This window comes from Stegostoma tigrinum, chromosome 18 (assembly GCF_030684315.1).
Source record: "Stegostoma tigrinum isolate sSteTig4 chromosome 18, sSteTig4.hap1, whole genome shotgun sequence".
In the NCBI taxonomy this organism is placed as follows: domain Eukaryota; kingdom Metazoa; phylum Chordata; class Chondrichthyes; order Orectolobiformes; family Stegostomatidae; genus Stegostoma; species Stegostoma tigrinum.
In genome coordinates, this window is record NC_081371.1 from 36,834,666 (window position 1) to 36,859,467 (window position 24,802).

A 24,802-nucleotide genomic window follows, 5' to 3' on the forward strand; every position below is an offset into this window, starting at 1 on the left:
ATTAATCTTCTCATATTACTTATAATTTTGAAAACTTCTATCAACTTCCTTTCATCCTTTTCTTCTCATGTTGAGCATCCTGAGCTTTCCTAATCCATGGAACTGAAGACCCTCAGTTTTTGGAATACTCCTCAATTCTTTTCTGCACTCTAGTGCCTTCACTTCATTTTTTCATTGGAGAAAAGGAGGAGGAGAGGGGACCTAATTGAGGTATACAAGATAATGAGAGGCATTATCATAGATAGAGTTGATAGCCAGAGACTATTTCCCAGGGCAGAAATGGCTAACACGAGGGGTCATAGTTTTAAGCTGGTTGGTGGCAAGTATAGAGGGGATGTCAGAGGCGGGTTCTTTACACAGAGTTGTGAGAGCATGGAATGCGTTGCCAGCAGCAGTTGTGGAAGCAAGGTCATTGGGGTCATTTAAGAGACTGCTGGACATGCATATGGTCACAGAAATTTGAGGGTGCATACATGAGGATCAATGGTCGGCACAACATCGTGGGCTGAAGGGCCTGTTCTGTGCTGTACTGTTCTATGTTCTAGAACGATTGCAGCAGAGAAAAGTTTCAGCAGATCTGTTCTGTCCATTTTGGACAAGCAACCATGCTAGTCCCAGTCCCCATTCATTTCCCTGTTCCAGTGCAACTTTTTCCCTCTTCAGATAATTATCCTGCAATGGGAACAGTTTCCCATTAATCTTCTCATATTACTCATAACTTTGAAAACTTCTATCAACTTCCTTTCATCCTTTTCTTCTCATGTTGAGCATCCTGAGCTTCCCTAATCCATGGAACTGAAGACCCTCAGTTTTTGGAATACTCCTCAATTCTTTTCTGCACTCTAATGCCTTCACTTCATTTTTAATGTGTAGTGGACAGAACTGGGCAGAAAATTCTCTGAGACCAAGCGAGTGCTTTACAAATGCTCACTATCAGTGCCTTGTTTTTATACTCTCTGTCCTATTTACATTGTCCAAGATCTCTCATGCATTGTACTGCATTCTCAATCTTGCCTGCACAATCAAAGATTTGTGCACACATACCTCTTTGTCCCTTTGATTCAACCAGCCTGTCTATGTCCCCTTAAACTCTACCAATCTCCTCACAGTTCATAATATTTCAGATTTGGGTCATCTACAAATTTTGAAATGTGCACTGCACTCCCAAGACTAGGTCATTTACACAGATCAAGAAAAATAATGATCCGAATCCCTACACTTGTGTACTCCCCAAAGACACTTCCCTCCAATCTATAAAAGAAAGTTTGCGACTGCTAGTTCCTAAATCATTCAACAGACTTTGATTTTGTGCTGCCACTGTCCTTTTCATTCCATTGGCTTTAACTTTGCTGACAAACCTGTTGTACTGCAGAGATAATGGATTCTCCAGCATCTGCAGTTCCTAAGATAACAAGGTGCAGAGCTGGATGAACACAGCTGGTTCATTTCCTGCTCTTAAGATGCTGCTTGGCCTGCTCTCTTCACCCAACTCCATAACTTGTTATCTCTATTTTACTGCACTTTATCAAACACATCTTGGAAGTTGTGTACATCAGTTATTCCTTCCAAACCTCTTCCAAGGGCTCACTGCTCACCTATTTTTCTTTTGTTCAGCTCATTAGGTCATTTTTAAAATTAAAAGGAGCAACGAGAGTTCAATCTGTTGTTATAACATCATAGCCTTGGAAAAATTCATAATTAGTAAACCTCTACTTAAATATTTTACAGGAAATTTGATGTGAAGTTGATAGAAAGAAGCCGCACATTCAAAATCACAGGGAAAACATCTGATTTAGTTTTCTGTCATCAAGATAATCAAATTCTCAACTCAGATTTTAAAGGCTGCATTGTCATTTTCAAATCCCTTCATGGTTTTATCCTTCTCTATCTCTCCAATCTTCTCCAGGCTGAACCCCATGTGATAATCTGAACTCCTCTAAGATACCTTCTGGTGTCTTAATCTCTTTTATGGTATGTGCTCCATCTTGGTGACTATACCATCAGGCGCCAAAGATCTAAGCTCTGGAAATCTTTCCCAGAAGGCTTTTCACCTCTCAATGATTTTTTTAAAATGCTACTTAAAACTAAATACCCAAATATCTCCTTATGTGGCCCGCTATGAAGTTTTGTTTTGTAAAGCTCCTTTGAATAGTTTATTCTATTTAAGATGGTATTGTCGGAGTTGAAAACAAGTGAATAGTTTTTAGTGTCTCCTTTTTCCACTTAACTCTTCCAAAAAATACAAAAATATGATTAGGGCTTTGGGAGAATGTAACAACAATGTTTTCAACTTTTAAAAAAAAAGCATCATTTGCCCGTAAAAGACACATATCAGCTGTATTCCAATTAATCATTCACTCATAAATTGAACATAAAAAGAATGTAAAGTAATTCACAAAAGCATTTCTCATAAAAGATATTAAATTTCTAAAATCTGCTTCTAGATTCCATTACCATAAAATAATTGTCATTTTGTTTTCTACTCAGTACTCTTCCAAATTGATCGTAATGGATGTGCCACTAGCAGGCAGCACAATCCAGGCCGAATGTGTAATTTATAAAGCATATTAATACATACATCACTAAAGAATATTGCATTCCACCACAGAAGTGAACTTAGCAGTCATATTGATAGATTAATGTCAAGTTGTAAAATCTACCTCCCTCTGAAAGAAATTCCAGGCATGGGTTAACCACTGGTACCTGGCCATACCATAATGAGACATTCTAGTCTTCAGCTCAAGCACGTCAGACCTTTGAACGGTGACCTGAAATATAGAATGACCTCTTAGTGACAACATTATAATTAAACTGTGACTTTTAGGATTAGTATGGCAAAATGTAAAATATCAACCACATAGCACATACCAACAACTTTATAAAAAAGTTCAATGTTGTCTATTCCAGATTGTTATGCTATATGTGAACCAGAAACTGTGTTGCAGGCACTGGGTTTAGGAGCACACATTTACAAGTCTATGCGTAATAACAGGCATCATCTTTGAAAATTGCCATCTCTTCACTCATCTGCCATCCTCTTCATGTAGAGGGCACATAACCATGGCCTGTTTAAAGTGTTCCCTTCCAGGGTCCTTAGTTCCCTTGTATTCACTACAAAGTACAACCCTACTGCTTGAAATTGTCCTTCCAAGAGGGGCAATCAGTGATCCAACACAACAAATGTCACCCCAGACTTGAATTGCCTGCTTTCTCCAGGATTCCATAGACTGCTCTCCTGACCATTACTGACCAAACCACCAGGACAGCCCAAACAGACCACAAACTGATGTCTCAAATTACTCTAATTTGTCTACTCATAAGCCACGAAATACTTGCAGTTGACTGTGGCCCAAACCCTGGACTGCAAAGACACAATCCTCAGGCCCTGGTAGAATTGGTCATGGTCTTTCAGACATTTAATGTTCTGAGCTCGAATGGGATGAGCGTCTGACTGCGTGTGATAGTATCCCTGACTGACTGTTGCCTTCTTCGCTCCACTAAGTACTGCTTCCCTCTGCTTTTCACAAATAACTATTTTCTTCAAGTACATGCAGGGCATTTGCCACATAAACTGCTGGCACATGTAAAGCCATTCAATGGCATGTTCACCCCCCTTTCTGACCAATGGGTTGACTGTTCAGTGCTTTCAGCCATCACAAGATGCCTACCACGCCCTCTGCACTAAAAAGCAATGCAAGCCAAAGATCATTAGCTTGTAACCGAGTACAAAGTCTTTGTCTTCTGAGCTCACAACGTGACTTTCACAGGCTGTCAGCCTGTAAGTCAGTGCTGAAGTTAGGAAGAAACAAAAACAGAAGTTGCTGGAGAAACTCAGCAGGTCTGGCAACATCTTTGGAAAGAAAGCAGAATTAACATTTAACAAGTCCAATGACCTCTCTTCAGAACTGACAGCAGCTAGGAAACGTGGTACACATGCTGATGACAGGAGGTTTGGGCTAAGACAATAATGTGAAACAGAGAGGGACTAGCAGCTTTCAAATTAAGTGCAAAATTAGCAACTAAGAAATCAAGTTCAGAACCATTAGATGAGTGTGTGGATATAAACTGCATGGACGGAGGTCTTCTTGTACGCAAAATTAACTGGCAGTATCATGCAAGTCATAGGTGACCCTGAGCTCCAAAGTAAAATATCGAAGTTCTGGGGAGTGACAGAGTTGGATTGAAAGCAAGTGTGATGGTGAGGCAAGGCTGGTGGTTTGCTGATTTATGCATATGTAAGGTCATGGAGGATGGTGACCATGATGAATGCAAGGGCATCCAAAAGGAGTCTGCAAGATGACTAGGTTAAAGCTGCAACCGCCAGGAACCCACACTGAATTAAATGGCGGGAATTTGGACCTTTTAGTTTCTCATTGGAAGACAATAAAATAACTGGGGGGAAAAAATAGAGTAAATGGGAGTTTTAATTGAATGCAAACACATGGAAATAAGCCAGTCATCACTCAAGGGAAAGTTTGAAGTTATCATTTAAGCCTCAAGGGGAAAACTTTTCTTGACAACAAAAATCTGATTCTTTTTCGTTCTTGATATATTTTAAACACGTTTCTTGTCATTACTCTTGCTACATCAAGGAGGGGAAAATTCCACCTCATGTCAAAGGCTGAATTAGCAGCATGTATATTTAAGGCAACGATTCTCCATATAGAAAATGTTCACTTCTTATATGTCATCACAGAAAGGTATCAGAGAAAAAGGAACTGTTGAGTTACTCCTGCAAGTCTAGAGGTTCTCAACCTCTTATTGTCAATAAGGTAATAGTTCTGAAAGGAATACAAGAATAGGCTGATTGCCATCTCCCCGTTCACGTAATAAGGAGAATATAACTGAAAAGGAAAAAAAAAATCCTAATTTTGAGTTGTCTGTCAAAAGCCTGGGGAGATCTGCTTTCTGATTTGCCAACTTGTGTTTGGCATCTGCTCAATAACTCCACCAGATGGCGTAAGTGAGAACAGAAGGTTACAGTGTGAGAAATCAGTGTAAACATATGCAGTATGCATACTGCATTAGCTAGACACTGCATGCTGATGACATCGAGAAACAGATTTTATCATAAATATTTTGTTATTTATTTTATGACCATTTTACACTCAATTGTATGAATAACTAAATAGATTGTAAAAGAAAGTATTTGCTAATAGGTAATTTGTTTAAATTCACAATTTACAGAAAAGTCTACACTAATTTCAGCATGGCACTTTTTCTGGCAAAGGACTTATGGTATTTACTGGATATATTTAATATAAAAACACTACTCATTACATTCCAAATTTCTTATAAGTGAAACAAAAGCTGTAGCAATTACCAGTTAAAAAACATGAGTAAATTTTGACTCCCAAGTTGTGCAGTTATGATGATTTCATGTTTAATCATTTTTGGCACTTAAGTTTAAATGATTATAAATATCTGGAATTTTTTTCTCTATTATCTCAAATGAAAAGACACATTATGGAACTTTTTTTAAAGCAAGACATTTCTTGGAAACTACTTGGTTCCAGATAATTGCTGATCTTGGTTGCTTGAACTCACTTTTGGGAAAACACCTGTTTTTTGACTGGGTTTTAAGTCAGTTCCATTTGCAAAGCACCTAGTAGACTGGGATTTTCGTTTGGAGGAAGCCTACCAGAGAACAAGTAATTTAGCCAGGGTCTCTATTTCAGAAGCACCTTTGTAATGAATTGAGTGTGTGAAATCTGAATGCCCTCTCGAAGAGCAACTGAAGAAATCTTGAAAATGTATTTACTGAGCAAGCGGCTTCTGCCAAGATCCCAGAGACAGCTGCCAAAATTTGGTGTCACTCATCTACATAGAATGGCAGGCCAATAGCCATATGTACATTTCAAAGCTTATTCTTTCATCTTCCAGACTTATTGACTAAAATATGTTTTTCCCAAAATGAAAGTGTTCATCTCTTTATAGAGAATATGAATTATTCCCTTTACTGTGGATGTGTGCGGGCATGTATGGTTATTAAGCATGGTTAATCTTTATACTTGCATGTCTCAAACAAAGTCCATTGGCCATGTTTGCATCACCTTTGATGAAGCTCTGTTTTATAATAAATCTATTTTTGTGTTCATTTAAGTGTAATACACATACAACACATGATTGGCTAGATCAGGAACCAGGTAAAGCAATGAAAATTGCATTGTGCCCTGTGAAGTAGCAGAATTAACAAAAGACAATGCAGTCTGCTTATCCCTGTCAGAACAGTAGATGAATGCCAAAGACAAATGAAAACCTGCTTTACTTCGCTCATGTGATTTTATCCACTGATTCAGAAGTTACCTGACGCTTCTCTAGCCAGTACTATGCCTGTAGCCAGCATTCACTAGTGGGTTTAGACCATGCAGGATGTGTTTAACCTACAGTGAAAACAGTTATGCATCATACCATCATCAGGATACAACTTTGCCATGTGGTTTATCACAAACGTACATTCCCCCATACATCCTTTGACCTCACTTTTGAGCTAACCAGTCATCCCTTGCCTGAATTATGAAGTGGAAGGAAGGGGTTAGAAACATTGTAAAACCCTGGCCTCCCTCATCTTTAACCCCTGGCCTCATCCATTCCAGATACAACAGTGGGGTTAAAATCAGATATCTTATTTGATGTTGGCTGATGATTAAGTACCAGTCAGATTGCCAGAAAAAAAACTATGCTCTCTACATATGAACAAGAAAGGAGGATTTTTAAATCTAGCTGAAACAAGAAGACAGCTTAATATTTGAATGATTAAATCACTAACAATGGAGCACTTCTCCGGTCCTGCATTTAATTTTAAATAATGCCTTCACCCCAAACTGAGCAAAACGTATCCCGCTATTTCAATATGCATTATTCCACTTCTCACACAAACCCTTCTGAGTTTATCCTCTGCCAATGAGATTCTTGGTTTCATTTTGCACACTTTGCACTCATATGCACAATGAATGGGCTAAGTTTGTCAAACTGATTTTTAAAAATCTAAGTCTTGGGATATTCGTTCTGGGGTCAAAATATGAAAGACTTCAGTTTCATCAATTGGGATAAAATTTGAACCATGAACTCGGCAATAAATTGCTGCAACACTTGGTCCACCAGCACTATTTCAGTAGAGTTATGAGTCACACACATACCTGCCCAGATCTGTCAGAGAATAAATGGTAGACTTCAGAAGTTTGCAGCAAAGGATATGCAAGATAACAAAGTGTGAAGCTGGATGAACACAGCAGGCCAAGCAGCATCTCAGGAGCAAAGGATATGCATGCTTGTTTCACTGTCGCCATTTCATTTCTAAAGAGTTTCTTCATTAACTTTAAAGGTGTAAAAATGTTTCAAATGAATGCTTTCAGAGACACAAAAGCAGACTTTCACATTTCTATTAAAGAATGCATGGAAGTGGAAAATCATTCCAGGCAACAACCGTGGACACAGATGAGATAGCAGGCAATCTTCTCATTTTGTGTGTTACCTGTTGGAAATTGGCCAAGATTAAATAGTTCACTCTATTTGTACAATGTTTGTGGAATAAAAATATAACTTTCATTATCCTAGTGGCTTAAATAACTCTTACTCTGTTATGGAAAATTCAGATCAGAGGTTAAATTTCAGAATCTGGCTAATTCACAGCTCTCATCAAATTGATGAGTTGAAAATTCATTTGTGGCAATTATGCATACAGACACCGAATTAGGTAATAGGATTCAACATACAAGATTACATCGTTTGGAAGCCTTGCCTTTTGGCACTACTAATCTAAAGCAGAGACTTGCATTGTCCATTTAATCAGAGAATTTTAAACTGTAGTCCTCAATGAAGATTGCAAAAATATCATGTCGCTGCTCCAATTTATTTCTCAATTAGAAAAGTTCTATTATTATTTTAAGATGTCTCACACAGTCAAAAGGTGTGGAGGGATTTGGTAGACATTTTCAGGGTTGAAGCCCAGAAGTTCCAGAAATGTAGAGGTCTTCCTGAATTTAACTTCATTAGACTTCTTTTGCTCCATTCCTCACATGGCAACTGACAGGATTGAGGGGCTGTTTACTGCTCAGGATAGAAAGCCAGCGACAGAAAGCTGCAGACTGGGACAACTGAGGACCTTCCTCAGCAATCACTGAAAACTTGCGCATAACGGACTGAGAGATGGCAGGGAGCAATATGGGAGGATACACTAACTGTTGGGTGAAAGATCTACAAAAGGGAGAAATGGATAGAAGAGATCACAATGCTGCAATCAGTGTGAGAGTTTATAGGAAAGGGGCTTGAATGTGGAGTGAGAGGGGTTGCAGGAAAGAAGATTGAGAAAAATTGTGAAGAAGACAGTGATTGTGGTGGAGACGGTGAGAGATCATAGCAGAAGCTTTGTGGGTGGAGATTTTGAGAAGGAGTGATGGGAAGAAAGATTTGGCAGAGTAGAAATGCATGAGCAGTGCTGGAAAGCATTTGCTGTTGCACCTAACATTTCACGCCCTTCAGTTGATGACTTTCCTGAGTCCTGCAAAATGTTTTTGTGGCAGGCTTGTTTGATTCTCACATTATTAACAATTTGATTCCCCCTGTATCACCCATTGTGAGGCTTTAAGTTACAACAGGCAGCCCCACAACCACCTTTAATCTCAAATGTTGCAAATGATCAACTTGGGTCGATAAAAGGTTGCTGCTTTATATAAAGCTTAATTTTTTAAAAGTTCTCTCATGTAAATCTTTATAAAATGATCAAGTTATTCAAACTAATTTTGACTGCTGGATATACATGAAGCAATAGCCAAATCCTGAGCAGATAAAATAAAGAAGCAGCCAAACAAAAGTAAAAGATAAGTTCACAAGACTAATGGAGATTAGAAACGCTCTGCACTAGTTTAGGAATCTGAGTTTATATTTCATAATCCAAAACAAAAATCAATTGACATTTAAAATTGTATTGCTGCTCCGACGAGTGTCACGTGGTAATAATTAAAACTGCAGACAGATTGCCCAAGCTACTGAAATATAGTGGCAGAAAAATTGGAACACTGAGTAAATGAACTTAGATCCAGTAATAATCATTAAATATTAGACATAGCTTTTCAATTCTGAATTATTGGGAAATCACAAGTATTTAAATAAGTTCTCTAGTGTAAAAATTAAATTTGTAGCTGGCATTTTGTCAACGTGCCTTAGTCTTATTGCAAGGTCCAAATGGACATTCCTAGCCTATATGGGTGGACAGTGGAACCATGGTGGAGATACTATCAGTGGCAGCTAATTAGGAAGCCGCTACCAAGAATTCCATTCCATAAAGAAGCTTTCCTCTCAAACTTGTTGATCCATACGAAGGGATGGTAGCCTCCCCAGCTCTGGCAGCACTACCAATAGAGGCAGATGTTACTGAGGCTGCCTCCATGTTGAGGCTCTGTCCAAGAGCTGGAGTTAATTTTCTTTTGGTATTCCAGGACAGGCAGACCTAGGTGATGGAGGGGTGAATGCTGAAAGCATGGCTTTGAAGAGACAGTGGTGGCCATTGTCACTGTTGGGCTGGACCATTTTGTGGGCTATGAAGTTCTCAGAAGCAAAGGAAAGATGGAAATTCTAGACTGCACGTCCTGGGAAGCTGCATTTATACAGCTGGTATATTGTGCATCGAGGGGTCATTCCAATGGCAGTAAAATGCTGTTGTGGTAGCTTCATATGGCCATTAAAAAAACAGCTTTTTACCCTAACTGTCATTCAATTCTACTTAGCGGGCATCTGAGCCAATGCTTTTGCTGCCTTTTAAAATATCCTACAGCAATGGGAGGACACCAGGCTTCCTGCTGCTATTTTAGCTGCCTGTGTCCAAATTGTAGTATGTTAGCAAAACTAGCAATTGTGCCCTTCGTGATATACTTTTTCTCCTTTTGTTTGGTTTCAACATATAATGAACAGTCATGTTGGAAGAAGAATTCATAAATGTTTTTAAACACCAAGTAAAATTATTATCCACGATAATTTGTCATATAAAGCAGGTTGACATTCCAATTTCCTTACAGCCTCCACTATAAAATCAAGTTACTGAATCTCAACAAACAGAACATGTATGCTTTGGTATTAAATGGTAAATGTTTGTAGCAGTTATTCTGCAGTGTATAACATTTTGTATTTCACTATTTCGATAATCTGATGAACTGTTACAATAAAGTGACAGGCTGTTCTGATAAAATGGCTATGTGCTATTCTGGAATCTCTTATTTGACCATTTCTATGTATATACATCATTTTTTTCATTTTGAATTTCACAAAGCATTTGAAACAAAATGGTTTCAGAGATAGTAGGAACTGCAGATGCCAGAGAATCTGAGATAACAAGGTGTAGAGCTGGATGAACACAGCAGGCCAAGCAGCAGAGGAGCAGGAAGGCTGACGCTTTGGACCTAGACGCTTCGTCAGAAATGGGGGGAAGGGAAGGGGGTTCCGAAATAAATAGGGAGAGAGGGTGAAGCAGATAGATGATGGATAGAGGAGAAGACAGGTGGAGAGGAGACACAGGTCAAAGAGGCAGGGATGGAGCTGGTAAAAGATAGTGTAGGTTGAGAGGTAGGGAGGGGATAGGTCAGTCCAGGGAGGACGGACAGGAGGAGGTAGGAGATGGGGGTGGGGCTTGAGGTGGGAGGAGGAGATAGGTGAGATGAAGAACAGTTTAGGGAGACGGGGACGAGCTGGGCAGGTTTTGGGATGCAGTGGGGGGAGGGGAAATTTTGAAGCTTGTGAAATCCACATTGATACCAGTGAGCTGCAGGGTTCCCAAGCGGAATGAGTTGCTGTTCCTGCAACCTTCAGGTAGTATCATTGTGGCACTGCAGGAGGCCCAGAATGGACATGTCGTCTGCGGAATGGGTGGCGGAGTTGAAATGGTTCGTGACTAGGAGGTGCAGTTCTTTCGTGTGAAAATGTCATCCTCTATTCCCAATTCATTCGCCTCTGCCACATCTGCTCCCAGGATGAGGCATTCCAATCCCAAACATTTCAGTTGTCCTTGTTTTTCAAGGACCGCAAACTTACACCCCACCCCCCCCCCCGCCCCCTCAGTGGTCGAGAACGCCGTTGACCATGTCTCCCGCATTTCCCGCAGCTCATCCCTCACAACCCCTCCCTGCAGCAACAATCAAAACAGAATCCCCCACATCCTCACCTACCACCCCACCAACCTCCAGATCCAAAGCATCATCCTCCGACACTTCCGCCATCCGATCCCCCACCAAAGACATTTTTCCCTCCCTACCCTTAACTGCTTTCCAGAGGGATCACTCTCTCCGTAACTCCCTTGTCCGCTCCACACTCCCCTCCAGCCCCACCATACCCGGCACTTTTCCCTGCAACCGCAGGAAGTGCTACACTTGCCCACACACCTCCTCCCTCACCCCCATCCCAGGCCCCAAGAAGACTTTCCACATCAAGCAGATGTTCACCAGCACATCTGCTAAAGTGGTATATTGCATCCGTTGTTCCCGTTGTGGCCTCCTCTACATCAGGGAAACCAAGCAGAGGCTTGGGGACCACTTTGCAGAACCCCTCGGCTCAGTTCGAACTAATCAACTGCACCTCCCAGTCACGAGCCATTTCAACTCCCCCTCCCATTCCTTAGATGGCATGTCCATTCTGGGCCTCCTGCAGTGCCACAACAATACTACCTGAAGGTTGCAGGAGCAGCAACTCATATTCCGCTTGGGAACCCCACAGCCCAATGGTATCAATGTGGATTTTGCAATCTTCAAAACCTCCCCTCCCCCCACTGCATCCCAAAACCAGCCCAGCTCATCCCCACCTCCCTAACCTGTCCTTCCTCGCACCTATCCCCTCCTCCCACCTCAAGTCCCACCCCCATCTCCGACCTACTAACCTCATCCTGCCCCTTTGACCTGTCCATCCTCCCTGGACTGACCTATCTCCTCCCTACCTCCCCACCTACAATCACCTTTACTGGCTCCATCCCCATCCTCTTTGACCTATCTTCTCGTCTATCCACTTTCTATCTGCCTCCCCCTCTCACCCTATTTATTTCAGAACCCCCTTCGCCTCCCACCTTTCTGAAGAAGGGTCTAGGCCCGAAAGGTCAGCTTTCCTGCCCCTCTGATGCGGCTTGGCCTGCTGTGTTCATCCAACTCTGCACCTTGTTGACTCACCTTCCCGGCAACTACCTGGTCGATGCTACCGCTCCTCCAACAAAAATGGAGGGCCCCGATGCTCGTGGTAAGTTTTTAAATCAGTTATGTGGCAATCTGTTTCAGATATGAATGCTGCAATTTTGCTTGGAGTTACCTTTCAGCTAAAAGTGTGCAAGCTGGTCTTTTTGTATTAAAGAAATAAGAACTAACCAATTTAATGTGATTTAATATGTTAATGTGAGTTTAATCACTTCTGAAAACTTAATGATTAGTGGAATTGAGGAAGGAAATTAAAAGATGTGTTCCTTTACTGATTCCTAACATTTTCAACCTCCAGGAATTATTTCATTCTCTTCTATAGCAGAAGATATTCATTTAGTGAGTATGTGGAGCATAACTAATAATTATTCTAATCATGTGTAAAGTACAAAGTAACTGCTGGTCAAATGAATCAAATATATAAAACCAAATGCCAATGCATAACTGATTAAAGTAATAAGATAGCTATTTTGAGAACACTAAGAACTGTTTATAGAAGAGAATCCCTACAGTGTGGAAGTAGGCCATTCAGTCCATGCCAACACTCCAATGAGCATCCCACCAGTCCCCAATATATTCCTGCAACTCTACATTTCCAATGGTTAATCCACCTAACCTCTTCAGACTATGGGAGAATGTACAAACTCCACACAAACAGTAACCTGAGGGTGGAATTGAACCCAGGTCCTCAGTGCTGTGAAGCAGTAATACTAACTACTGAGCCAACATGCCAAGTTCAGGAGTCACACTTCCAGTATGTGGAAACTTCTGGATACCTATTTTCTTCAATACAACCTCATCTGCAGGAGAGCAATTTCAAGGTTTGGATCAGATCAAAAATGGTGCTACTGGGTAGACAACCAGGCTTCAGTTTTGGACTCCTTTGCTGAAGAAGGATGCGCTTGCTCTCGAGGGAGTGCAGCGAAGGTTTACCAGGCTGATACTGGGGATGGTGGATCTGATGTATGAGACAGATTTGACTAGACTGGGATAACAATGTGTGAAGCTGGATGAACACAGCAGGCCAAACAGCATCTCAGGAGCACAAAAGCTGACGTTTCGGGCCTAGACCCCTTCATCAGAGAGGGGGATGGGGAGAGGGTGCTGGAATAAATAGGGAGAGAGGGGGAGGCGGACCGAAGATGGAGAGAAAAGAAGATAGGTGGTGATGAGAGTATAGGTGAGGAGGTAGGGAGGGCATAGGTCAGTCCAGGGAAGACGGACAGGTCAAGGAGGCGGGATAAGGTAATAGGTAGGAAATGGAGGTGCGGCTTGAGGTGGGAGGAGGGGAGGGGTGAGAGGAAGAACAGGTTAGAGAAGTGGAGATAAGCTGGGCTGGTTTTGGGATGCAGTGGGGGGAGGGGACGAGCCGGGCTGGTTTAGTGATGCCGGGGTGGGGGGGGGGGGGGGGGGAGGGAAAGAACTGGGCTGGTTTTGGGATGCAGTGGGGGAAGGGGAGATTTTGAAGCTTGGGAAGTCCACATTGATACCATTGGGCTGCAGGGTTCCCAAGCGAAATATGAGTTGCTGTTCTTGCAACCTTTGGGTGGCATCATTGTGGCACTGCAGGAGGCCCATGATGGACATGTCGTCTGAGGAATGGGAGGGGGAGGTTAAAATGGTTTGCGACTGGGAGGTGCAGTTGTTTATTGCGAACCGAGTGGAGGTGTTCTGCAAAGCGGCCCCCAAACTACTGAGTCATCAAGTAGATGGACCACAAAGCTGAATTATGCATAAAAATGAAGGAGATATACTACATGGTACCTTGAAAAGTGTATCTGGTTCATATAAGCAGCATTTTTCAGCACTCAGGAGGTAAGCCTAATATTCACATACACCATCTCACCTTAACACTCATTTCAGTGAACATGGTCCTCCATTAAAGCTATGAAGGGAGGCTGGATAAACGCAGGGTGTTTTCTGAAGAGCAGAACTGAATGAGGTGTATGAGATTGTGAGGGTCTTGGACAGGTAGACAGAAAACAGCCGCTCCCTCAAGCTGAAGGGTTAATAACAAGGAATCTGGTGTGTTGTTGCAGTATGTCTTGTAAACGGTACAAACTGCTGCTACTGTACACCTGTGGGCTTGGGAATGAATGTTCAAATGGCGGATGGTGGGCTGATCAAATAGGCTGATCTTCCCTGGATGGTGTCAAGCTGCTTGAGTGCTTGTGACATTCATAAGATCGATAGACTTAGGAGCAGAATTACGTAATTAGGGCATTGAGTCTGCTCCGCCATTTAATGAATCCTGAATTCCTGCCTTATTCCTGTAACCCTGGATTTCCCTCACTGATGAAAAATTCACTTCATCATTGAACAGACTTCACAAACTAGCCTCGACAATGGTCTGCATTAAATAATTTTACACATTCATTACTCTTAGGGAATTTTAAATATGGCAGGGCAAAGAGCAGAGGTGTTAGCAGGGGTGCACTCTGGGCTCAGTGACCATAATTCTATCAGTTTTGCAACAGCTATGGAAAGGATAGGTCTGGTCCACAAGTTAGAAGTGCTAAATTGGGACAAAATTGACAGTCTTGGACAGGAACTTTCAAACGTTTATCGGGAGAGGTCATTTGAAGGGAAAGGGGCGGCTAGTAAATGGGAGGCTTTCAAAGGTGAGCTAATGAGGGTTCAGGGCCAGCATGCTCCTGTTAGAGTGAAGGGTAAGGCTTTGTCCAAGGGAACCCTGGACAACCAGATTTATTGAGATTCTGTTTTGAAAACAGAGGATGCATACAACATGTACAGAGAGCTGAGTCAAGTGAATTTCTTGAGGAGTACAAATAGTATCACCTGCACTTCAGAGAGAAATCAGGAGGGCTAAGAGGGAACATGAGATGGCTTTGGCAGATAAGGTGAAGGAGAATTCAAAGAGATTCTACAATCACATGAAAGGCAAAAGAATAACTAGGGAGTGAAGAAGGCCTCTTAAAAATCCACAAGGTCATTTACGTGCAAAACCACAAGAAATGGGTGAGATCCTAAATGAATATTTCACGTCAGTGCCATCGAGAAATGTATGGATGCTAGTCAACTTAGGGAAATAAATTGTGATGTCTTGAAGAGTGTCCACATTTCAGAAGCGCAGGTGCTGGAAATGCATTAAGACAGACAAATCCCTGGGACCTGATGAAGAGTATCCCAGGACTTTGTGGGAGCCTAGGGAGGAAATTGCAGGGTCCCTAACAGAGATATTTGCATCATCAACAGCCATGGGTGAAATGCCCAAACAAGTGGAGAGTGGCTAATGTTGTGCTATTGTTTAAGAAAGACTGCAGAGAAATGCCTGGGAACTACACACTGGTGAGCCTAATGTCCGTGGTAGGTATAAGTTTTTAGAGGGGATTGTGAGAGACAGAATCTACAGGTATTTGGACGGGTAAGGTCTCATTTGGGATAGTCAGCATGGCTTTGTGCATAGTAAACTGTGTCTCACAAATTTGATTCAGTTTTTGAAGGGGCGAGCAAGAAAGTCGATGAGTGCAGTAGGCATTGTCTACAGAAACTTTAACAAGGCCTTTGACAAGGTAGACTGTCAAGTAAAGTTAAATCTCACAGGATCCAGAGATAGCTAGCCAACTCTTGCCTTGAGGGTGAAAGACAGAGGGTGAAGGTAGAGGGTTGTTTTTCAGGATGGAGGCCTGAGACCAATGGTGGATCGGTGATGGAACCACTATTATTGGTCATTACACAGATGATTTACACTAGAATTTAGGAGGTATGGTTAGTAAGTTTGTGGATGACACCAGGATTGGTGATATAGCGGACAGTGAAAAATGTTATGAGGAATGCAATGAGATCTTGATCAACTGGGCCAATGGGCTGAAGAATGGCATATGGAATTTAATTCAGATTTTGGTAACACAAACCAGAGCAGGACTCTCACAGTCAATGGTGGAGCCCTGGGGAGTGTTACAGAGCAAAGTGATCTGGGGTACAGGTTCATAGCTCCTTGAAAATAGGGGTCACAGGTAGACAGGGCAGCGAAGAAGCATTTCGGCATGCCAGCTTTCATTGATCAGAACGCTGAATATTGGAGTTGGGACATCTAACCCTAAACAAATGCAGCTATACAAGACATTGGTGAGGCCACATTTGGAATCTTGCATGCAGTTCTGGTCATCCTACAACATGAAGGACATTATTAAACTAGAAAGAGTACAGAAAGAATTTACTGGGATGCTACCTGGACTGGAAGGTTTGAGTTAAAAGGAGAGGTTGGATAGGCTGGGACTTTTTTTCACTGAAGCATAGGAGACTGAGGAGCGGCCTTATAGAGCTATATAAAATAATGACAGGCTTGATAGGGCAGATAGCTGACAAATTTTCCCCATGGTTCTGGAATACAAAACTATAATATAAAACGTTTATGGTGAGAGGAGAGAGAAACAGAAGAGCAATTTGTTCACAGAGCGTTGTGAGTATCTGGAACAGGCTGCTAGAGGTAGTGGTGGAAGTGAATATAATTTTGCCATTTAAGAAATATTTAGACAGGTTCATGGATGGGATCGGGATGGATGGATATGGACCAAACACAGGCAAAAGGGACTAGATTAATTGTGAAAACTGGGTGGCATGGGCAATTAGGGCCGAAAGGCATGTTCCATGCTGTAGAAATGTATGGATGCTAGTCAACTTAGGGAAATAAATTGTGATGTCTTGAAGAGTGTCCACATTTCAGAAGCGCAGGTGCTGGAAATGCATTAAGACAGACAAATCCCTGGGACCTGATGAAGAGTATCCCAGGACTTTGTGGGAGCCTAGGGAGGAAATTGCAGGGTCCCTAACAGAGATATTTGCATCATCAACAGCCATGGGTGAAATGCCCAAACAAGTGGAGAGTGGCTAATGTTGTGCTATTGTTTAAGAAAGACTGGGTGGCATGGGCTCTACAACCCCATCCTCTGAGATTATCCGCTCTGCTCCTAGATTCTCCCACAATGGGAAACAACCTTTCCACATCTATCCTAACAAGCCCGTAAGCGTGTTGTATTTTTCAATGAGGTTATTTCTCACTCCTATAAATTCCAACTAATACACGCTCAAGCTACTCAACCCCTTCTCATAAGAAAATCCTTCTATACCAGGTAACAACCTAGTGAGCATTCTCTGAACTGTTTCCAAGGTCAGTATATTTTTCCTGATTTATGTGGACCAAAACTGTGCAGTTTTCAAGGTGTGGTCTGACTAAAGCGTAATTTTACAAATACCACCCTATTTTTACAGTCCATTTCCTTTTTAAAAAAAACGCCAGCATTCTTCATTGTTAGCCACTGAACTTGGATGCTAACTTTGTGTGATTCAAGCTCAAATATCGCCAAAATCTTCTATGCTGTAGCTTTATGTAGTCTACCTCCCTCTAAATAATATTCAGTTTTTTCATTCATCCTGGCGAAGGCATAACCTCATAATTTACCACATCCTGGAAATGGAAGAAGTGCACGAAGTTGGGCTTATCAAGAGTAATAACCAATGGGTTATGGACTTGTCCGCAGGAAGTCCTGAGATAAATCAAAACAGATTATCAATCTGCCTCTTCGTGCCTGAAAAAGACATAATGCAGTACTTAGAACGGAACTGCGTTATATGCCCTTTACAATAAACTTCTTTCCAGATCTCTGGATTCTTAACTTCAGCAGCAACAATCTCCTTCGACTTTTGGACCGAACCTGATTCAATCTGGGTATGATTAACAGCAGCAAAATCTAACCCCTGCAGTTGCTGGTGAACCTGCTGATGCCTCTGAAAGTTGGATGACTGAGTGAATGCCTTCCCACCGAGCAAGTGAACAGTGTCTCCCCCGGTGTGAATCCGCTGGTGCAAAGTAAGGCTGGATGTGCGGTTGAATCCTTTCTCACACTCAGAACAGGTGAATAGTCTCTCCCCAGTGTGAGTGTGCTGATGAGTGAGAAGGTCGGATGAATTTGAGAAACCCTTCTCACACTCGATGCAGGAGAACGCCCACTCCCTATCGTGGATGTGCTGGTGCATCAACAGGTTTGAGTAACGAGTGAATCTCTTTGTGCACACTGAGCAGGCAAATGGAGACTTCCCGATAGGAACTCACTCATGCATGGCAAGATGGGAAGACTGCCTAAATCTCTTTCCACAGTGGGAATATGGAAATGGTTTTTCATCTGTCTGAGCTCATCGGCACTTAGTCAGTTCTGCTGAGGTTTTAAAAGTGTTTCTGCAACCAGAGCATTTAAAAGGTCTCTCGCCTGTATGGACATGTTGGTGTATCTGCAAACTGGACAACCGAATGAATCCCTTCCCACATCTCCAGCAGATGAATGGCCTGTCACCGGTATGGCTGTGTATATGACTTTCCAGCAGCGAAGGGTAAATGAATCCTTTCCCACACACGGAGCAATTAAATGGTTTCTCCTGAGAGTGAACCCACTTGTGTCAGAGCAAGTTGGGAGCATTCATGAAGTTCTTTCCACACTCAGAACGGTTTAAGGAACAGTTGTTGGGAGTGATGAGTAAATATGTCCCTCTGAGACAGGCAAGAAGGGGTAAGATTAGGGAACCTTGGATGACGAGAGCGGTGGAGCTTCTAGTGAAAAGGAAGAAGGTAGCTTACATAAGGTGGAGGAAGCTAGGGTCAAGTTCAGCTAGAGAGGATTACATGCAGGCAAGGAAGGAGCTCAAAAATGGTCTGAGGAGAGCCAGGAGGGGGCACGAGAAAGGCTTGGCAGAAGGAATCCGGGAAAACACAAAGGCATTTTACACTTACGTGAGGAATAAGAGAATGGTCAAAGAAAGAGTAGGGCCGATCAGGGATAGCATAGGGAACTTGTGTGTGGAGCCTGAGGAGGTAGGGGAAGCCCTAAATGAGTTTTTTGCTTCTGTCTTTACGAAAGAAACAAACTTTGTAGTGAATGAAACCTTTGAGCAGGTGTGCATGCTGGAATGGATAGAGATAGACGAAGCTGATGTGCTGAAAATTTTGTCAAACATTAAGATTGACAAGTCGCCAGGCCCGGATCAGATTTGTCCTCGGCTGCTTTGGGAAGCGAGAAATGCAATTGCTTCGCCACTTGCGAAGATCTTTGCATCCTCGCTCTCCACTGGAGTCGTACCTGAGGACTGGAGAGAGGCAAATGTAATTCCTCTCTTCAAGAAAGGAAATAGGGAAATCCCCGGCAATTATAGACCGGTAAGTCTCACGTCTGTCGTCTGCAAGGTGTTAGAAAGGATTCTGAGGGATAAGATTTATGACCATCTGGAAGAGCATGGCTTGATCAAATACAGTCAACACGGCTTTGTGAGGGGTAGGTCATGCCTTACAAACCTTATTGAGTTTTTTGAGGATGTGACTAGAAAAGTTGATGAGGGTCGAGCTGTGGATGTGGTGTATATGGACTTCAGTAAGGCATTTGATAAGGTTCCCCATGGTAGGCTCATTCAGAAGGTCAGGAGGAATGGGATACAGGGGAACTTAGCTGCTTGGATACAGAATTGGCTGGCCAACAGAAGACAGCGAGTGGTAGTAGAAGGAAAATATTCTGCCTGGAAGTCAGTGGTGAGTGGAGTTCCACAGAGCTCTGTCCTTGGGCCTCTACTGTTTGTAATTTTTATTAATGACTTGGACGAGGGGATTGAAGGATGGGTCAGCAAGTTTGCAGACGACACAAAGGTCGGAGGTGTCGTTGACAGTGTAGAGGGCTGTTGTAGGCTGCAGCGGGACATTGACAGGATGCAGAGATGGGCTGAGAGGTGGCAGATGGAGTTCAACCTGGATAAATGCGAGGTGATGCATTTTGGAAGGTCGAATTTGAAAGCTGAGTACAGGATTAAGGATAGGATTCTTGGCAGCGTGGAGGAACAGAGGGATCTTGGTGTGCAGATACATAGATCCCTTAAAATGGCCACCCAAGTGGACAGGGTTGTTAAGAAAGCATATGGTGTTTTGGCTTTCATTAACAGGGGGATTGAGTTTAAGAGTCGTGACATCTTGTTGCAGCTCTATAAAACTTTGGTTAGACCGCACTTGGAATACTGCATCCAGTTCTGGGCGCCCTATTATAGGAAAGATGTGGATGCTTTGGAGAGGGTTCAGAGGAGGTTTACCAGGATGCTGCCTGGACTGGAGGGCTTATCTTATGAAGAGAGGTTGACTGAGCTCGGTCTCTTTTCATTGGAGAAAAGGAGGAGAGGGGACCTAATTGAGGTATACAAGATAATGAGAGGCATAGATAGAGTTGATAGCCAGAGACTATTTCCCAGGGCAGAAATGGCTAGCACGAGGGGTCATAGTTTTAAGCTGTTTGGAGGAAAGTATAGAGGGGATGTCAGAGGCAGGTTCTTTACGCAGAGAGTTGTGGGAGCATGGAATGCGTTGCCAGCAGCAGTTGTGGAAGCAAGGTCATTGGGGTCATTTAAGAGACTGCTGGACATGTATATGGTCACAGAAATTTGAGGGTGCATACATGAGGATCAATGGTCGGCACAACATTGTGGGCTGAAGGGCCTGTTCTGTGCTGTACTGTTCTATGTTCTATGTTCTAAAATGGCGATTTTTTTTGCAGAGTTCACATTTAACATCATGGCCATTGGTTTGTTTTAAGATCAGAATGAACATACTTTTTTTATTGAGTTATTAAAAATGGAGGATGTTAACAATAGTGAACATACTCGCAGCAAAACAGCTTTTAGTTATCTCATAGAGTAATGACTAAATCATTGTATTTGATAGGTTGCATATTCTTCAATGTGAAACTGGATTCTCACTTATTTCAATTCTTATTTATCATAAGGCTCAAAGTTTCAATGTAAAATGAGGGGCGGGATGGGCACAAGGCAAGAATATAATATCCAGGAGGGGCAACAATTTGAAACAAATCTGAAACCACTTTCCACTGAATATAGAACTTACCTGGAAAAGATGATATAGAAGGAGAAGGTAACTCCTACCTGGGCCTTAGATCGAAAGACAATGAGGAGTGTATTTGAGGATATTCTAATTTTTACTAATTCATCCCAGTTACATTTTGTTGCCAAGTTTCTCTTCATGGAAAGTTTTTGTAACACTTCATTCTCCCTTTTACAGCAATTTGTGTGACATGACATTATTTGAATTTTCTGTCGTACAGTTGGTGTCCCATTTAAACCTGTACAATTATTGGCTACCCATTCAGATTCTACACCATAATGTAGTCTCTGTAATTTGGGATGGAATCCATGTTTTGTGCCAAGTGTCCAAAGATTCTATGGGAATTCCACATTCACAGTTCCTGCATTCGTATCTAGATGACCAATACCATCTCTTGCTATAAATTTAATCTTTCTTTATATGCTTGGCCTATCTCCGCTGATGTCAAGTGGAACTCATCATCATCTCTAATACTAATGCTACTTGATAATGGATCATTGATCTCTTGAGAAATTGTGTAAATGGATGTTCAGGCTATTTCTCCAGAAATTTCATGCATGATCCACAAAGTTAGAACGGGAAATTGAAAATGCCGATGGAAAATTTAAGACACTAATCTTTCATATTATCTCGCGCTCTCTCTCCCAAAAACAACATGCAGGAGTCAAATGCGACAGCAATAAAACAAAGAGTCTCTAAATTAACTTTCATATTATTGCCACTGATGAAACTAGGAGACAGGCAGAGACTAAAAGACTAAAGGAGAAGGACATGCGGAGAAAGACACATAGAGAGATAAGGGAAAGCAAGTAGATAATGAGTAATTTTAACCTCACTGCCTCAAGATGAAGCAATACATTTTTTACCCTATACTTTATTTTAGCAATTTGAAGGGATTATACAATGGCCAGATTACGTTCTCTGTCAGCTTGTTGCCCAAAATAGCACTGCTCAAAATTGTCCTCCAGTGTATTTCTAACCTGAATTCTTTTTAACATTTGCTAAAATAGGAAAGAAAATAAAGCCAGCTTTAGTAAATTAGATCGGGCAAATGGAAGGAAGATAATTGAAGGGGCCTGTAGCCTCTCACGATGCAAGAAGTCACAAACATTTAGCAGTGGATACAATTACGGTGTAAGTGATTGATAATGGAATGATGAAGATTATGGGTTGAGTAGGTCATACAAAGACAAAGCAATATGGAGAATCACAAAAAATTTCAAAGGATAGGAGGAAGTACAAGTGATAGAGTGTGAAAGTTAGAAAGGAGGTCTAGTGTTCACATTTTCATCCTAACCATGACCAGAAACAGAACCTATGACCATCAGTTCCTGACCTGCCACTCTAAACCCACCTCCCAACTGAAAAAAAGGACAAAAGAAAAAAGAGAAATAAATGTGTTTAGCAAGAGAAACTGAAGAGCTAAGAAGAACAGACAGAAGCAGAAGGGGAAATGCAAAGTGACGAAGGCAACAAAGGCAGTTTATACAAAGGCTGCATCTATTTCTTGAAATGTAGTTCATCTGTAAAAAGATGCAGGACCATTTTATCAGGTAATCATTTCAATGTATAATTTAATTGATGAAGCTTTTTCTTAGCTGTTAATTCTGGAACTTAAAAGTACTGAAAATGGGTTTAAAAGACTGAGGTGAGAAATGTTATAGAATGAAAGAAATGAAAAAGAAAACGCAAAATATTTCCAAAGTTTCGGTATGAATCGAAAGTGCACAATAAGAACATAAGAAATAGGAGCATGGGTAGATCATTTGGCGTCTCACGTCTGTTGTGCCATTCAATAAGACCATGACTGAGCTGACTGTGGACCCTAATTGCCTGCCTGCACCACAAAATGCTCAACTCCGTTATTGATCAAAAATCTGTCTAACTCAGCCTTGATTGGGTTCAATAGGCCAGCTTCCACCACTCCCTCAGGTTGACAATCCCAAAGATTAATGACCCTCTTAAAAGAAGAAATAAAATCCTCCCATTCTTCATCTTAAATAAAAAAACTCCTTATGTTGAAACTACGCCCCTAGTTTTAAATTCCCTGATGAGTGGAAACATTCTCCTAGCATCTACTTTGTCAAACTCCCTCAGAATCCTATGTATTTCAATAAGATCAACTTTCATACTTCTAAACTATGCTGCAAATTTCCTCCCAAATTCTTGAAACCCTTTCCTGAAAATGTATGCATACTCCTCAGCACAGATGCAAAAGCAGTGTGCAACACAGAATAAAATGTATGTGACTATAAGTTGTGTGATATGGGCCATGGGGTCGCTGAAGAAGAAACATTTTTTTAAGATGAAAAGTACAAAATGTTCTACTAAAATGCAAGTAATTAATATAAATTTCATTTTAAAACATTTAATTGGGACTCACCAAATAATCTTGATCATAGCTCCATACTCCACAGGCTAGTTCCACACAGAATATTACAAGCAGGATACCAAAGTACTGCAAAATTACAACATGAATTTGTTTTATGTCACAAATACTGCGGTTGAATGAATTTGATAAATAGCTGAGTCACACAGACGGAAAAGATATTAAACAATGTATCAAATTATCAGTAGAATTTTCTGTGGCTGTAAATTACAAAAATTTTTATTATGTAATTTTCCTAAATCAACCTGTTCAGAATTGCTATGAGACACATCTGGAGCAGGTTGGACTTGATCCCGGGTCTCTTGGTTCAGAAGTAGAGATACTACCACTGTACCACAGCATCCTCAAGTTGCTTTTTCCAGTCCTGAAGAAGGCTAATACCCAAAATGTTGATTTCTTCTTGTAATCCAAAAATCAGATAAAGCAAACCAAAAAGGATTACATAGAAGCATCTGAATTTTAGCTTTATAATTGGCAGCAATTTCCAACAGAATTGGGTTCTCTTAACTCCAAAGATGGTAACTCCCTAATCCAACACATTCTTGTCCAGAGACCTCTGGGCACCTGCAGTCCTCTGTCCAGTCTGCACTCACAAAGGAGAACGATCATTAGCAGAACAAACACTGCATCACTGACAGCAGCTGGAAAGGCACTGGCAGCAAATGAGAACACATATATAATTCTCTCATTTTAAGTTGCACGGTACTTTTAAAATACCGGCACTGACACATGACTATTTTGGTCAACAAACTGTCCATCTGGCGCAGGCCGGTCCTCAGGTTGCCAGATTAGAGAGGTACAAGCTGTACTATGCCACCAACATTTTCGGCACCAGCTTTTGCCCTCAATATCCTGCCATTAGCAACGATGCATCATTCTGCATAGGTGGGCATTTCTTATGTTAGCTGCATGTACCAGAATTTAACTATTTGAACTAGCTTATCACTGTTATTTATGCACTGAACTCCAGTCTTGTACACCAGAAAAAAATACCACGTATAACCTCAGAAGTCTCAGATTTTTGGGCCCATAATCTCTACACTTAGAAACTTGTATCAGTTGAAGAGAAGGTAATTCCTTTTTAAGCACATTAATTTTGAAGTTGCATGCAAAAGGAATCTAATTTGAGCTTAAAACTCCGTCTACCCAAAACACATAAGCTAAACCATATCAAAACAGCAGACTAGTTGGATATTGCAAGTTATCTCAAAATGATGCTTTATCTCATTTTAAAATTTATTTAGTACACTGACAGATTGTCAGCAAAATCTAAAAATGTACAAACCACTGAGGTCCAGAATTTAAGCTACACATTCAACTTACATGTATCAGATCTTCTCACTTAGAAAGAAATCAAACTAGGTT

The 24,802-nt window shown here is 41.5% G+C and overlaps 1 protein-coding gene across 6 annotated transcripts in view; it reads right to left on the reverse strand.

Annotated features, from left to right (window-relative positions):
- The window catches only part of tspan12 (tetraspanin 12), a 54,596-nt gene that overhangs the window by 19,303 nt on the left and 10,491 nt on the right, over positions 1-24,802 (reverse strand). For all 6 annotated transcript variants that reach the window (XM_048549332.2, XM_048549330.2, XM_048549334.2 and 3 more), the window contains 2 exons: positions 23,432-23,506; positions 2,661-2,768 (listed from right to left, as the gene is read on the reverse strand). In XM_048549332.2, the coding sequence (XP_048405289.1) occupies positions 2,661-2,768; positions 23,432-23,506 (183 nt within the window). The remainder of the gene's footprint in view (positions 1-2,660; positions 2,769-23,431; positions 23,507-24,802) is intronic.